The sequence below is a fragment of the Canis lupus genome, chromosome 1, assembly GCF_011100685.1.
Source record: "Canis lupus familiaris isolate Mischka breed German Shepherd chromosome 1, alternate assembly UU_Cfam_GSD_1.0, whole genome shotgun sequence".
In the NCBI taxonomy this organism is placed as follows: Eukaryota; Metazoa; Chordata; class Mammalia; order Carnivora; family Canidae; genus Canis; species Canis lupus.
Window position 1 is genome coordinate 106,378,455 of NC_049222.1, and position 17,193 is coordinate 106,395,647.

Consider the following 17,193-nt stretch of genomic DNA (forward strand, 5'->3'; position numbering starts at 1 on the left):
TGGGGCACAGGAAGAGGGTGGGGACTAGCAGCCCAAAGCCAGAGATGCAGGTCTGTGAAGAAGCAGAGGAGGCTGTCCAGCCCCTGGACAGACACCTAGCCCAGGAGGACCTGTGGAACCCATGGATCCTTCCAGACCCAGATGCAGACTATGGAGGAAGATGGTTCTCCTAGGTAAGAGAGCTGAACCCACAGGACAGCGGAGTGGTAGAGGAGAGGGGGGTAAGGCTGGCATCCGGACTTTCATGAGCTCACAGACCTGGGCGTACTTCACCTATAGAAACATTTTCTGTCTTACACACACACACACACACACACACACACACACACACATGCACGCACAGTGTTCATCCCCATCCACCCTCAGGAGTGATGAACCTGGACCCCCACTCAGAAAACATCTCCTCTGGGTGCCTAGTCTGCCCTGATCCCCTCCCCCACCTCTCTAGCTGGACTCCTTCCAAACCCCTCACTTCTCTCCAGGAACCTCTCAGCCCCACTGACAGGGACAACTCTCATGTCTTGCTGGCTACTTTGTGGCCTGGAGTCGGGAGAGGGGAGAGTCTCAGATGTCTTTGCCTCAAAGCAGCCTCAGAGGTAGCCAGTCTGTGTTTGGCTACACAGACAATGGATCTCCATGTCTTAGGTGATGACAGATTATTACCCACATTCACATGCACTCCACTGAATTTAGATGCTAAGTCAAAGACATGTGTAGATAGTCTTGGGGGGCTTTATCCACCCACCCTTGATATCAGCCAAGCACTCTCACTAGGTTCTACCCCATGCTCAGAGATGCTGTGATGTGGTGGTGGCTGAGACAGCCTCATGGAGTTCAGAGTCTAGAGTGAGATGAGATCTATCTCCAGACTCTGATGACTCAGAGTGACAGGGATGGGGATGAGGTGGCCCAGGAGGCTGGGGGAGCCTTAAGGGGCCACCTGACCCAGACTAGGGAGGAGGGGATATCAGACCTGAGAACTTAAAGATGAGTAGAAGTGAGCTGACAAAGGGGATGGGGATGGGGAGGAGGGAGCAGGGATCTGTGTGCCAGAAACAGGGAACAGCATGTGTGAAAGCCTGAAGTCAAAAGAGAGAATGTGGTATCAAGAGAGCTATCTATGTCTGGGGCACACAGTATAGATACTATGTCTTCTGATAAATGAATGCATAAATGTACACATGAATAAGGGAGTTCATGGGATAATGAGGTGGGGTGGGTGTGATCCAAAAGGAGACTAGATGAGAGTCATAAAGACTAGCTCTCTCTAAGACTGTCTTATACACCATGCTGAGTTCGAACTTTATCTGTGTAGTGACAGGGAGCCATGGAAGGTACCTGAACAGGGGGAGAGCAGGGTCATAACTGGGTCTTTATAAGGATCCACCTAACTGTCATATGAGGATGGGTTGGAGACTGAGTGTCCAAAGAGGAAACCAGGCTGGAAGAAGATGAGGATGGAATGGACCAGGGCAGAGGCTGAGGGGATGGGGAGGAGGAGACAAGCAGGGGAGCTAAAAACTCATGGCTTGTTTACCACTGTCCCTGGGGATCATGGCCTGGATGGTGTAAATCAATCTCTCTTCTCACTTTCTCTTTTCTCTCTCTCTCATGTATGTGTATTCTATTTGTCCTCTTCAGCCAGTCTGCTGGCCTGTGGGATCCACCAAGCCTTTGGCCAAATGTTCATCAGCCCAGACTCACTTATAGGAGTCAAGGGATTTCGGACTGTCCTGGTCCTCGAGAATGCCACCCAAGATGCTCAGGAATACAGTTGGCACCGTGGTGCAGAGGACACTGTGGAAAATATGATTGTCAGCTACAAACCTCCCTTCAATTCCTGGCTATCTGGGCCTATGTTCAGCGGCCGGGAGAATGTGACCAGGTTGGGTGACCTGGTGATCAGGAGATCTGCATTTAGTGACACAGGGAACTACACTGTAAGGGTGGACACAGGCAATGAGACCCAGAGAGCAACTGGCTGGCTTGAAATTCAAGGTGAGTTGGCAGGCTGCCCTATTTCCATCGGACCTGGGGGCTTTGGGAGTGAGGTCCCTTAGAGATCATACTATCCAAGCTTCCTCTACCCCAAGGTGACAGTGGGCCTCAGCAGATGGTAGGCTAGCTTCTCCCGCAGAGATGGGTCAGTCATCTCCTTTACATGCTCCATCAGGGTATCAGTTATGCATCATTGCATAACACAGAGCCATAAACAGTAGTTTCAAGCAGCACCCACTTCTTATGACACATTCCTGTGGGTCAAAAGTCTGGGACAGTGCTATGCTATGAGACTCACAAGGTGTTGAATCAGGGCTGTGGGCTCGTGTGTCATGGTTCTTTGCTTCTTCAAGGTCAGCTGAATTCTCTCTCTCTGGTCTGCTAAGTAGGAGTCTTATATGACATAAGGTAACACTTAGAATGACAGCCCATTACTTTTGCCATGTTGTGTAGGTTAGAAGAAAATCATGGGTTTCACCCACATTTGAAGGGCAGGGATTATATAGCCTGGAGATCATGGGTCCATCTTGGAGTTCTATCTACTACAGACAGCTCCTGGAGGCTCCATAGGTCTAGGGGGCAGAATGTGGACTTGGAGACAGGAAGCCCTATGTTTACCTCTGACTGTGTATATGTCACATGGCCCTGAGCCTTTGTCTTCCCCTCCGTGGTGTTCTCAGTTTCCTCATCTGTAGCCTGAGGATAGTATCTACCATTGTCTGTTGTATGATTGGGTGGGGTATTTGTAAAGTGAATGGGACTTAGATAATGGGAGCAATTATTATAGAGAATCCAAATACCACCTGTCACTTTGAATTCTACCCATGGTTCCTCAGTTGGGGGTGTTCTGATTTTAGGTTCTGGGTTCAGAAACTACCATTAGGCTACATACCCATCCCAGGAGCTCACCATTATTGTAGTGGATGCCACAGTGATGACCCAGAGCATAGGACGGTGCACTCAGACTAGTGCCCACATCTCAACTACTCATGCCCACTCCCTACTTTTCTGTCCCTCTCAGCTCTAGGGGTGTTCCTTTGCCAAGACCCCACACCCCATATTACAACTCTTGGCTTCTCATCAACCTACCCCAGAGTCCCCTTTGAAGAGGAGCAGAGCTTAAGGTGGCAGACCCTACCCTAATGACTTCTTCCTATTTCCCCCAGAGTTGGAAAGCAAACCAGAGATCTGGGCCAACACCAGCTCTGTGGTAGAGGACGTGGATTCTGTGGCTGCCATTTGCTACACCAATGCCACCAATATCAGGTGGTACGTGGATTACACACTGGTATCCAGCAATGACCGGATGACAATCTCCCCGGACCTCCAGACCCTCATCATCCACAGGGTCACCCGCCGAGACAGAGCACTTTATTGTGAGATAGATACTATCATGGAGATTCCTCGGAGGAGTGAAATTCTCTCTCTAACTGTGGCCTGTGAGTGGTCTGGGGCCATGAGAGTGATGCCAGTGGTGGGCACAGGGCCTTCCAGTGACATAACAATAAGACAGGCAGAACTAGAGAGAGGAAACACCATGAGCCAGCCCATGGACCACTGGATCTGGGTTTGAATCTCAGCTCTTTGGACTTAGAATCACCCTCACTGCACAGAACAATCTGCTATTTAAAACAGGGCCCCTAATTCCTACTCCTCAGATTAGAAATAGTGCGAAATTTGTTCAGAGCTGGCTTTTGTAAAGAGGAGACTGCTTACAACTAATAGTCTCTTAAAAAATGACAGTTTATTAAATATTCAAATCCCACATTCTCTTGAGCCTTCAGATTTATTGATCTTTTTATTCTGGTTTTCTAAATTTGGTAAAATCCCCTTCATTTTTCCTTTGTAGTCAGATTGAACTGACTGCACTCTCTTAAACAGACAGTTCTATTTTAAAGCTAAATGAAAGTCTCACACATTCTCTTTTCTCCATAATCCTTTGATTTCCTGCCAAGGCAAGTATACAACCTAGCCAGACCTCCCCAAAATCTCAAACAGGTCTTGTAAGTCAAAGACATTGACTTATAAATACAATGAACCTTGGGTCTTTCCAACATTCTGGGACTTTTCACATTTACCAAACTCTTTCACATCTTTCCACTGTGAAAAAGCACAAGTCTTGAATGGTTTTCACACCTAAATCTAAAAACACACAGAATCTGATGTGTTGCTTCTATTCGTATTTTATTGTGACATGAAGAGCTATCATGGGGCTGGCTCATAGTAGGTGCTTGATAACAGAAGATGTTGTAATTATAGTTGTGTTGTTGGCACAGCTGCCTTGTGTGTGTTGGGTCTAGGGGATGCTTGGGGTGCAGCGTAGGGGCATCTCCTGGTCAAGGAGGACTACATGTGGGCTGAGGGAAAGAGACAAGGTCCCAAGGTCAGAAACATAGCTCTGGTCTCCTGCTCTGTCTCTGCAGATGGGCCAGATGAAGTGTTGCTGAGTACCAGTCCCAGTATCTTCAAAGGTGTCCTATCTGCTAAGATAGGCTCCCAGGTGGATATGGCGTGTACTGCCTTTTCTGTTCCAAGTCCCAAGTATCATTGGAGCCACAATGGCTCTCTCCTAAGCTTCTCAGATGCAAGCATCACTCTCCCAAGTCTGGCCTGGGAACAGATGGGCAGATACAGATGCATCGTGGACAACCCCGTGACCCAGCTGACGATGTACAGAGAATTCCAGATCCAGACACCCCGTGAGTACAGCAGCTCCCCTCTGGGGCTCATGCTCCCCAAATCTTCTCCTCCCAATGCTTTTATTTTTTAAAGATTTTATTTATTTATTCATGAGAGACACAAAGAGATAGGCAGATACATAGACAGAGGCAGAAGCAGGCTCCCTGCAGGGAGCCCAATGCGGGACTTGATCCGAGGACCCCAGAATCATGCTCTGAGCTGAAAGCAGATGCTCAGCCGCTGAGCCACCCAGGCATCCCTCAACTCCATGCTTTTGCCTAAATAGTGCCTGTCATTGTGAATGCCATCTCCACCTTGCAATGCCATGCTTACAATGGTTGAGTAAAATGTCCCCATCCTCTAAGGTCCAAGTCCAAGGCTGCCTCCTCTATGAAGCCCTCAGAGATCTCTGGTCAGAGCAAGGGTGGATCCCTGGAAGATATGGTCAGCCAACATTCACTGGGCACTTACTGTGTGCCAGCCACCATTCTAACCTGTATGACCCTCACAGCGACTGTTGTTAACACCACCTCCACTTACAGATAAGAAAAATGAGCTATGGGAAGTTGGAGCGCTTTATTCAAGATTCCAGTTCCAATCAACAGAAGAGGCTGGGTTCAAACTCTGGCAATCCAACCTCACAGCCTATGTCCACAGCTATTTTGCTTGATTGCCTCAATATGAGAAAGTAGAAAGGTCAGGGGAAGCAGAGATCTGTTGTGGATGTGATGTCTGGAACTTAGCTTGGGAATGAATGTATATATAGGAAGAGCTCCTCTCTGAGCCTCAGTTTCCCTATATGTAGTGTCGAGATTAAAAGGGTCCCTATATGACAGGGTTTCTGGTAGAATTAAATCAGACAATGCGTGAGAATCTATCAGCCTGGCTTGTCCTAGAGAAAGCCACATACACAACTGAATGTGGGCTGAAGACATTTATTCTGGTCACTCCACACTATTTACTAAAGCATCTGCTACACACTAGACATGACCAACCAACTGTGAATGATTATGCACCAACTGATTTACACCTTTCTTACTCCACTGGACTGTGAGCTTCAGGAGGATAGAAGCTGGGAGAGCTGTTTGCTCACCTTTTGTCCCCAGTGCTTAGCATGGTGCCTGGCACATTGTTGGCGCTCAGTGAATACCTGTGCAATAGGTTAATGACCCTGTGTAACCAGCACCCCTGATCCTGTCACTCTATCCCCTTGAGTGGGTTTATTCTTTTTCAGAGTACTTCTTGCAGCCTGCAATCATATCAGACATCTCTTTGCTTTGTCGTCAACTGTCCACTTCCCAGCTGGAATGCCAGCCCCATGAGGGCAAGAAGTTTGTTTTGTTCACTGAATTCCTAGCACTTAGAACATATCAGATGTTGATTGATAAATCTCTGAAGAACAGATGTGTGGTGAACGAAGGGTTGAGTGGTGGTATTCCTGACCCCCTTGTATCCTCTTCTCCAGGGAACATTCCTGTTGTTGTAAACAGAGGTTTCTACATCTCAGGAGCCAAAGTGGTGTGGCTCATTGTGATGATAGTCCTGGGCAGCCTCTACATCTGTGGAATCCTGATCTACGGCTTGATCAGCAATTTATCCATCAGGTGCCTGTTGCCCTGGGTCAAGGGTTGGGTGCTGGCTCAGGACTGGGTCTCAAGAGCACTCCCCTAACGGGAGAAGGCAGAGACAGGAGGGGAAGGGACAAGGCAGGAATGGGTTGTCAGGAATCATTTGGGGCAGACAGATAGGTGGAAGACCAGAAGCCAGTGGCAGAGAGGGAGGGTGTAGAGGCAGTCATGCTTCTACACAGCAATAGGGTTTCACCCAGTGACTTCTTTTCAGCCCAGTTTCTTTGTGTTTATGATGTTGATATGGAAGTTGACCTGGAGGGGCATCCATGAGAATGAACAGGGTGGGTTTCAAGCATCCAGCATGTGTCTGGTACATGGTAGTTACTAGTCACCACATGAAGTCAGGGAAACAGGTAGTAGAGTCAACTAAGCAGGGGAAGAGATTGGGCAGAGGAAAATTCTAATCAGGATTCCAATCCCAGCTCTGCCTCTAGCTGTCTGAGTGTGACCTTGAGTAGATCACACTCCTCTCAGGTCCTCTTAGCTCATTTGGAGGATATGAAGGGTAACACCCCCCTGAAGGGAGATATGGGGGGTACACACAATTCTTGGAGGATGAAGCAATTATCAGTATTCTCAGTACAGAGTAGATCAGAATTTCTCAAGCTCAGTATTATTGATATTTGGGGCCAGATAATTATTTCAGGGGAAGGGGATAAGGCTGTCCTGTGCACTGTAGCATGAGCATCTCTGGCCTCTACCCACTTGATATCTGTAGGAATAACCTTCTTCAATCTCAGTTTATACCACCAAAAATGACTGTAGGCATTAGAAATGTCCCAAGGAGGGCAAAATTGTCTTGTTTGAAAACTATTGCAGTAGATGTTACAGATAGCAGTGATGATGGAAATGATGTTGATACTGATGATGTTGGTGATGCTAAAGTGGTGGTGGTGGTGGTGGTGGTGATGGTGGTGATGGTGGTGATGGTGGTGGTGGTGGTGGTGGTGGTAATGATGGTAATGGTGATGGTATTGATTGTGGTGATGATGGTGAAGGTTTTAGAAGATGCATTCTTTTTTCAAATCATTTTAGTATTTTGATATGGAGCCAATCTGTGATCATTGCACAATTTCTCTATCAAGAAGCCTACAGTATTGACCATCAGGATGACAGCCCATTCGTGCTTTAGTTTGCCATGTGTAAAATGCAAGTGATACTGGTGCTGACCTCACAGGGATATCTACTATGGGAATAAAGTAAGGTATCACTGATAAATAGCTTGGAACAAAGCATGGGACACAGTAAGGGCTCAACAAAATCTGAGGTATTATTATTAATAATATCATCATCCAATGTACTTTTCCAAACTAGTCATGATTAAACTCTAGGCAGTTTAAGAGGGGTTCTAGGATATATATACATATATATATATATGTTGCTTTTTCTTCTATAGCCTGAAAGAAGCTAACTAGCCAGTCATAACTCCCTCATCACAGCCAGGAGTGAACCCAACATCTCCACTGCCTCATTCTCCTTAGAGGTGCCACATTCTCCTTGATCTTAGTTCTTCAGGCTAGCATGCATGAGAACAAAGGGCTGGGAGTCAGAGTGGCCAGGTTCAGAATATTAGCCTCTGTCATTTTCTAGCTGTGTGACTTTAGGCAAGTACCTTTATCTTTCTGAACTGTTTCTTCATCCATAATACGAGGTTAAAATTTCTACCTTGTGTGACTATTGAGAGCGTTCAATATAATGTCTGTAAATCATTTACCATAGTGTCTGGAATATAATAGGTGTGAAATAACTTACTATTATTATCACTAGTAATTAGGCCAGGTAGTGCCAACTCCTTCCCCAGGCACACTCAGCCCCTTTTACCTCCCCACCTCTGCTGGCCCATGACATCTTCCTTCAGCGACCTTAAGACATCAGAAATGATGAACCATATGGGGAATGTGGAGGAAGGACTCTTGGTGTAGAAGTTAAGCTCTCAGATTTGTCCCCTGCTACTCCTGAGGTCCTTCACAAGGAGGGCTTAGAAAGAAGCTTACCACACCAGCATCTCCCCAGGACTCTGCTGCATTCTCTGTTTCCTACAGACCTGAGATATGACATCTTCCCTGATTTCTCCCCATAGGCGGAGCCAGTTAAATGAGTGTTAACCTCAGACCATGAGGACAAGACCAGGTGGGCAAGGAGGTGAGGTGGAATGAGGGAGGAGGGCTGAGAGAGTTCCCATAGGGATGGGTTAGGCTGGAGACAGTCCAGAGCCTAGGTGGAGGAGACAGTCAAGAGAAGGAACTGGCCCAGTTGCCCTGAGGTTGGGAGATGGAGGCTCCTGTAGGAAGTCTGGAGCCCATAACAAGGAGGGGGAATGGGCAATGGGGAGTAGGCTGGGGTGGGTCATATGCGGTGCACTGTGCTGTAATTTCAAGGCCTCTTCTCCACCAACAAATGCACTTCTGCCTTCTCCTTTTCCTTAGCTTGACACCATGGCAACACCATAGAAGATGCAAAGACGACCATTGCCAGTGACCGGGAAACTGAACAAACTATAAATGCCCAACAACCAGGAATGGCTTAAATGAACATGGCACAAATTGAGCTTAACTGTCATCGTTAGACACCATGCTGGGGAAGGGTGCTCACTGATGCAACAAATGCTTATAATTCATTGTTAGAAAAGCATAATATAAAGTTGTACCTGCTAGGACCATCATTATGAAAAGGATAGATTAATTGACTGATATAATATGTATAGTATGTATGTATTTGTTCTACAGTTGTATATGTACACACATATATACTTATATATGTACATATATACACATATATGTGTGTACATATACACACACACATATATACACACCTGTACAAATAATACAGAAAATGTTATCTATTAACAGTCCTATCTCTTAATTTCCTTCTTTGCACTTTACTGTATGTTCTAAAGTGGTTTTTTTTCTTACAAAATGTATAAACTGTTTTTATAATCAGGAAAAGAAAACCCAATAAAGCTATGGGCCCAGCGCACATCCTGGCACCACTCTGCTGTGCTAAAACACAATAAAATATCACCTGCAGGAAGAACCAGCTAGGGCTTTTAGCGCCTCCTGTCCCATTTCCACCAGCTAACAGCCTGCCTCATATGGGCTGACCAGCATTGTCTTCTGAATCATCTTCAATGTGCACAGGCAGATTGAAAATAGATGTGTGCATGCTTATGTTCTTCTCATGGATTTGCCCTTTTGTGATCTCTGCACTCACTTATTTAATCACTATATCTGTGTGTCAAAATGCATAGATTCACAGATATTTCCGAAACCATCTCATTTGCCTGATAGAAAACCAAACACGTCCTGAGTTAACCACTGCATATACCCATCGACAGAGGTGGGCATTATACTATTTCTATATCTAAACCTGCATCTCCCCACCTTACAGTCTTTTGGGGTTTTTTAGATTTTATTTATTTATTCATGAAAGACACACAGAGAGAGAGGCAGAACATAGGCAGAGGGAGAAGCAGGCTCCATGTAGGGAATCCAACACAGAACTTGATCCTGGGTCTCCAGGATCACACCCTGTGCAGAAGGCAGATGCTCAACCGCTGAGCCACCCAGGCATCATCCCCCCACCTTACAGTCTTAAGTAGATATGGCTGTTGAATTTTATCTAAAGCCTTTCCATTATTGTTAAATTTTTATTATTTTTTAACCAAACGTAGATTTATATATAGTAAAATACACTAATCTTACATGTATAATTCAATGAGTTTTGATAAATACATACACTCATGTAACTACTATCCCAGTCAAGATATATGATATTTCCTGCATCCCAGAGTTTCCTTGTGCGCCATTAAAGTTATTTGCCAGCCACACACTCTCAAAAGAGAGGCAGCTGCCTTTGTGAATTTCTGTTCCAATAGGTTAGTTTCATCTTTTCTTGGACTTCATCTAAGTGGAATTGGAGTATATTCTTTTGTATCTGGCTTCTTTCACTCAATATGCTTTTGAAAGTCATTAATGTTAAATGTTTTTTTCTTTTAATGTTGACTAGTAGTATTCTGTTGTTTGGCTATAGCACTTTGGTTATCCATTCACTTATTTATGGGCATTTGTTTTTGTTGTTGTTTTATTGTTGTTGATGGGCATTTGAATTGTTTCTACCTTTAGTATTATGAATAATGCTGCTATAAACATTCACGTGCAAATGTTTGTGTGGACCTTTGTTTTCATTCTTGGATAAAAACTAGGGGTGGAATTGCTGGGACTTAGAGTGGGTATATTATGTTTAACTGTATACAAAACCACTACATTGTTGTACAGAACACATGGTTGTACTATTTACATTCCCACCAGAAATATACAATAGTTCCAATTCCTCCATACCTTCTCCAACATTTGGTGTGCTTAGGCTTTTATTTTCACATCTGCCATTCTAGCAGATGTGATAGGGCATTTCATTGTGATGAATTTTCATTTCATTGATGTCCAGTGGTGTTGACCACCTTTCATGTACCTACTGGCCATTTGGATCTCTTCTTTTATGAAATATATGAATGAGTCTTTTTTCTCATTAAAAAAATTAGGTTATTGTGTTATTAACTGGTAATTATATATTCTAAGTTCAAGCCCCTTTTCAGGGATACATATATATATTTTCTCCCACTTTGTGACTTGCCTTTTCATTTCAATCATGTCTTTTGATGAACAGGAGTTTATAATGAAAAAAAAAATATATATATAATGCTGACTGTTGTGGATGCCCTGTAAGAAATCTTTGCATACCCATAGATATTCTCCTAAATTTTTCTTCTAGAGCAATTCTGTCTGATAGAAATATAATGCAAGTTAAATATGTAGTTTCATAATTCTAGTAGCTATAATAAAAAAAGGTAAAAAGAAACTGGTGAAATTACTTTTTAATAATGATGTATTTAACCCAATATATCTAAAATATTATAATTCCAGCAGATGATCAATATTAAAAATTATTGAGGTCTTTTATCTCTTTTTTTCACAGTAAGTGTAGCACATCTTAAAAAAAAAGATTTACTTATCTATTTGAGAGAGAGAGAGCAAGAGAGCATGCAAGCAGAAGGAGGAGAAGAGGGAGAGGGACAAGCAGACTCCCCACTGAGCAAGCCAGACATAGGGCTCTATCCCAGAACCTAGAGCCAAACCTAAGCCAAAACCAAAACCAAGACTCAGATGTTCAAACAACTTAGCCACCCAGGCACCCCTAGTACAGCACATCTTAAATCCCATGTGTGGCTAGTGACTATCACACTAGACAACACAATTATAAAATCTTTATAGTTTTTACTTTTAGGTTTATGATTAATCTCAGACTAATTTTTTGCATGTGACATGAGAAAGGGGTCAAGGCTTATGGTTTCCAAATTTTTATCTACTTGTTCTACCACCATTTGTTAAAAAGTCCCTCCTATCCCAATTGAATAAGCTTGGACTTGTTCAATTAACGATATATACACACTTTATTTATGGACTCTATTCTGTTCCATACCACAGTGTCTTGATTACTCTAGCTTTATTGTAAAATCTTATTTCTCCAACTGTGTTCTTCTTTCATCAGATTGTTTTGCTGTTCTAGGTCCTTCACATTTCTATGTAAATTTGGGAACCAACTTGTCAATTCATGTGGGTATACATATATACGTACTTTTATGTTTGAGAACCTTCCTCATAAGTTTGGTTTGTCTCTATTGGGGAAGATCATGTCCTGCTGCTTGACTCCATTCTGAACCCAGAAATCTACCTCTTGAACTTGACTTTCAAGGACAGAGGCAGAGGAAGGCCTGGTGAGAGGGTGTTCCAGTAGAAGGCAGAGTGAGAGTGAGGACTGCTGCTGGAACCCTCCAGAGTCAAGAGAATTCTCAGGAAGGCTTTTGTGCTCAAAGCACAAGGATCCTGCATATGGTCAGCATACACTTTGTGCCAAGAATTCTGACAGGATTTTCCTACAGTTAATTCTCACCATGAACTTGCAGCTAGGGCTTCTCATCCCTGTTTCACAGAGCAGGAAACTGAGGCACAGGAAGGTCTGTGTCTTAATAAAGGGGCAGCGTGTGGCTTTGCACTTGAAACTGTTTCCAAAGCCTGTGTTGTTTCCACTGTACTTACAACTCATCACCTGGAGGTCTTCTGATTCTACAGGAATCAGCCTCTGACTTTTTCTTTGACCCCCATCCCATCCCCAAGGGGTCAGATGCTCAAGCCAGGGCTGGGTCTCAGCAGTCTCTCACTTGTGAATCTTGATTCTGAGTACTCAATACTAGGGGCCACCTGTTCCTGTCTGCCCCAAGGCTCCTTCCCACAAATCTGAGGGATGCATAATGGAGCTCTTCTTCCTCCCCTGAGGACTGGGTAGCTGCATCTGAGGGAAGGATGACTGCTGGGGATTCAATCAGGGGACTCTGAGTGTAGGGAGAGAAAAGGGAGTGAGGACAGGATAAATCAGAGAGCATCCAGGAGGGAGGCCCATGAATTCCTTCATCCATTCATCCCATGCACGTTTTTGTTGAATCTCCTCAAATATTTAATACATAGCACTTTATTTGGTGCTTATGAATCTCATTAACCTCCCACAACAACCCCATAAAGAATATATTATTATTGTCCTCACTTTAATGCTATGAAAACAGAGAGTGAACCAAGGAAGTAACGTGCTCAAAGTCTCTGATGAAACCAAAGCCTGGTGCTCTGCTGAGGCTCCCTGTGTGTTAGGCCCTAAACTGGACACTGCATATATACTGTAGTGGATACAGCAGACATAGGCCCCGATCTCTCGCAACTTACTCTTTTTCTCCCCCCTGCAGCTTACTTTTTAACAGAGGGAGGAGGCAAGAAGGGAGTTAAAAAAATAAGTACCTAATTGTGAATTATGATACAATGGACAGGAATTGGGTAAGGGAGAGAGAATTACAAAGCCTTGATTTGGGTACTGCACCTGTTCTTAGGAAGCTCACAGTTTGGTGGAAGGACAGTCAGTCAAAGAAATTATATCCCTATGAAACAGGAAGAAAAATAGCTCTTCAAAGCTGCCCTATACTCTAATCCCCTGGGACCTGTGACTGTGTTATCTTATATGGCAAAAGGGATTTTGGGGATGGGATTAAATTAAGGATATTGCAATGGGGAGATTGCCCTGGATCTTTTGGGTGTGGTCGATGTAATCAAAAGGGTCTTTATCTTTACAAGAGTGGGATTTGAAGATGCAATGCTTCTGGCCTTGAAGACAGAGAACAGGACTATACAGCTGCCTCCAGAAGCTGGACAAAGCAGTCTCTTCTGCACACAGCAGCCAGAGGGATCTGTGAAAATGAAAGCTAGATCATGTCCTTCTTCTGCTCAAACATCTCCAGATGCCCACAGTAGACTACATGTACAGACATGATTTACACATACCCTGACTTCTCCAAACTCATTTCCTGCCTGTTGGCACTTACCTTCTTCTAATTACACAGACTTACTGATGGTCCACCCCTCACTGGTTTGCTGTGTGAGCATTTGCACCTGCTATTTCTTCTACCTAGAGTGCTCTTTGATCACAATAGATTGCAAGCTCTTGAGGCTCATTCATGTCTGTGCTTAATCATCACTAACAAAAACCACACAGTAGCTTATGTAATGGCAGAGAATGTTTGCAAATCATATATCTGGAAAGATGTTAATATCCAGAATATACAAAGAAGTCAAGTCAACAACAAAAACCCAAATAACTCAGTTTTTTAAATGGGTAAAAAATCTTGAATCAGACCTTTCTCCAAAGAAGATATACAAATGGCTAACAAGCCTATGCAAAGACAAACACCACTCACTGCTAATCATTGGAGAAATGCACATCAAAACTACAATGAGGTATCATCTCACACCCATGAGGATGCCCACTATAAAAAGCAAAAAATAGGGACACCTGGGTGGCTTAGTCAGTTAAGCATCTGTCTTTAGCTCAGGTCATGATCTCAGGGTCCTGAGATTGAGCTTCGAGTAAGGCTGTGCTCAGTGGAGAGTCTGCTTCTCTCTCTCTCCTTCTGACCCTCCCGCACCCCCAGTTGTGCTCTCTCTCACTCTTTCAAATAAATAAATAAAATATTTTTTTAAAAAAGGCAAAAAATAAAAAAATAGCAAATGTTGATGAGGATGTGGGGAAAAAATGAACCTTTGTGCACTGTTGGTGGGAAAGTAAAATGGTACCGCCACCGGAGAAGATAGTATGGTAGTTTCTCATAAAAATTAAAATGAAACTCTCATGATCCAGCAATTCCACTTACAAATATCTAGCAAAAAAAGTAGAAAGCAGGATCTCAAAAATATATTTGCATACCCATGTTCATTGCAGCATTATTTAAAATGGTGGCAGGTGGAAGCATCCCTAATATCCATCAGCAGGTGAAAATGTGCTGTATACATACAACAGGATATTATTCAGTCTTTAGAAAGAAGGGCACCCTGCAGTGCCTGGATGATCCAGTCAGTTGAGCCTCTGACTCTTGATTTCAGCTCACGTCATGATTTTGGGGTCCTGGGATTGAATCCTGCATTGAGTCTGCTTGAGATTCTCTCTCCCTCTCCCTCTGCACTTCCCCACCCCCACTGTGCTCTCTTGCTCTCTCTCAAATAAAAAATATATAAATCTTTAGAAAGAAGGACATCCTATCACAGGCTACAACATGGATAAACGTAGAAGACATTATGCTAAGTGAAATAAGCCAGGCACAAAAAGACAAAAACTGCAGATTTCATTTATGGGAGGTATCTAAAGTCATTGAATCTACAGAAATAGACAGTAGAATAGTGGTTGTCAGGGACTGGAGTGGCAGAGGAAGTGGGTAGTTGCTGTTCGATAGATAGATGTAGAGTTTGTTTTGCAAGATGAAAATGTTCTAGAAATCTGTTGCACAACTGCACATTTAAAGATACCTAAGTGGTAAATTTACCACAATAAATAAAGAATAACAACAACAACAACAACAAAAAAAGCATAAGCCATCTCCCCAGCACTCTCAGTCTCTGCACCCTGTATTTTCCCCAAAGTATATGTCTATCTTTCATATTGTAGTCACTTATTTGTTGTTCAATTGTTTGTTTGATTGGTTTGGTTGTATCCCTCTGTCTAGACTAAAAGTTCATTGAGCACAAGATGAAAAATTTTTTTCATAGATGGGGCAGCTGGGTGGCTCAGTCAGTGGAGCATGTGCTCTTGATCTTGGGATCATGAGTTCAAGCCCCACAGTGTAGAAGTTACTTAAAATCTTTAAAAGGGCAGCTGAGTGGCTCAATGGGTTAAGCATTTGCCTTCAGCTCATGTCATGGTCCTAGGGTCCTGGGATCCAGCCCCACATCAGGCTCCCTTCTCAGCACGGTCATCTACTTCTCCCTCTCCTTCTGCCCCTCCCCCCACTCATGTTCTTTCTCTCTCTCTCAAATAAGTAAATAAATAAAATCTTTTAAAAAGAAGAAAAATTTTTTTCATAGATGAATCTTTGGCACCTGAAATGCCTGTCATTTGGCAGATGCTCAGTAACATCTCCTGAACAACTAATGAATGAAAGCACACATGGTACTTTGCTCAAGATCCTCCAAAGGTTTCCAGTCACACTCAATATAAGTGGATGAAAAATGTGAGGTTTACAATGGAGCATGAAGGCTAACGGGAATGAAGAAGTAGAAAAGGGAGGGAAGAGCATTTGAGGAAAGAGGCAGAGCCCATGCAAAGATCCAGAGGAGTGGATGGAGTAGAAAGTAAAAGTGACTTTCTGAACCATTTGGAGCTTGAGACAGAAAAAAACATGTGTGTCCCTAAAAAATGTTTCTGTGTGTCCCTAAAAAAATGTTTCTGTGTGTTTTTAATGGTCATTTTTCCTACAACATTAAAATAACTGAAATATTATTGCACACTAAATAAAATCTGTTTAAAGATTTTATTTATACTCAAATTAGAATTTATGATAATTTTGCTTTTCTTATTTTACTGGAAGCAAATGCAGAGAGGACATTTTCAAAATCAATTTCTCTGCTTCTTTCTTTCTTTTTTTTTTAAAGATTTTATTTATTTATTCATGAGAGACACAGAGAGAGAGGCAAAGACACAGGCAGAGGAAGAAGCAGGTTCCATGCAGGGAGCCTGATGTGGGACTTGATCCTGGGTCTCCAGGGTCATGACCTGGGCTGAAAGCAGCGCTAAACCAGTGAGCCACCAGAGCTGCCCTCTCTGCTTCTTTCATTTTCAGTTGAGAATGTTGCCATGTTTGACAATTTCTCTGGACTCAGTGATGATCTTAAATAATTTGTAACTAACTTAAGTCTACTGATTCTGTCATTGTTTAGATGTTTTATATTTTCCTCATCGTGGATTTTTTTGCCTTAATTTTGATTTTTTAAATGGTGTATTAAAACATTTATCTGGATCACTGAGATTTTTGGGCACTCCCTTCAGTTTTGCATCTGGGGCTAGTTTCTCCCTCACTTCACCTTAATCCTAGTCCCTCTGGAGAGGCAGATGCTTGAGAGATCAGAATCTGCAGGGCTGCAAGGTAAGGGGTTTGGACTTTATTCTCTGAGTAAGGGGTCTGCAAACTATAGCCCAAGGATCAAATAAGGCCCATTGCCTGTGTCTGTAAATAAACTTTTATTGGAATACACCTGTGCTCATTCATTTACATATGGCCTATGGCTGCTTTTACTCAACAACAGCAGAGTTGGGTGCTTACAATAGACTGTAATACCTGCAAATATCCACCATCCACCAAAAATATCTATCTGGCCCTAGATATAAAAAGTCTCCAGTCTCCGGTCTAGACAATGAGGACAAACAGTTCAAATGCAAGAACTGTATAATGATGGTTTTTAGATAACTGTTTGGTGTAGGACAAGGGAGATGAGAAGCAAGAAGATGAGGGGGTCCAGGGAAAAGA

The 17,193-nt window shown here is 43.3% G+C and overlaps 1 protein-coding gene across 2 annotated transcripts; it reads left to right on the forward strand.

The window, feature by feature from the left end:
• Positions 1 to 37: 37 nt before the first annotated feature.
• Positions 38 to 10,775, forward strand: CEACAM18 (CEA cell adhesion molecule 18). 2 transcript variants are annotated; one of them, XM_038525637.1, is made up of 7 exons: positions 38 to 173; positions 1,642 to 1,998; positions 3,165 to 3,437; positions 4,422 to 4,697; positions 6,143 to 6,281; positions 8,389 to 8,450; positions 8,735 to 10,775. In XM_038525637.1, the coding sequence occupies exons 1-6, from the start codon at positions 122 to 124 to the stop codon at positions 8,411 to 8,413; spliced, it is 1,122 nt and encodes a 373-aa protein (XP_038381565.1). In that variant the 5' UTR covers positions 38 to 121; the 3' UTR covers positions 8,414 to 8,450; positions 8,735 to 10,775. The 2 variants fall into 2 exon arrangements, with proteins under 2 accessions (XP_038381565.1, XP_038381566.1); XM_038525638.1 differs by having other exon boundaries at positions 8,389 to 8,438.
• The last annotated feature ends 6,418 nt before the right edge of the window (positions 10,776 to 17,193 follow it).

What these genes read in the sequence shown, in the direction of transcription:
- CEACAM18 (XM_038525637.1), top strand. Translation starts at nt 122, where the DNA reads ATGGATCCTTCCAGACCCAGATGCAGACTATGGAGGAAGATGGTTCTC. An exon ending in GAGGAAGATGGTTCTCCTAG is followed by an intron (nt 174 to 1,641) that starts GTAAGAGAGCTG and finishes TGTCCTCTTCAG; the next exon opens with CCAGTCTGCTGGCCTGTGGG. An exon ending in ATCAGCAATTTATCCATCAG is followed by an intron (nt 6,282 to 8,388) that starts GTGCCTGTTGCC and finishes TTCTCCCCATAG; the next exon opens with GCGGAGCCAGTTAAATGAGT.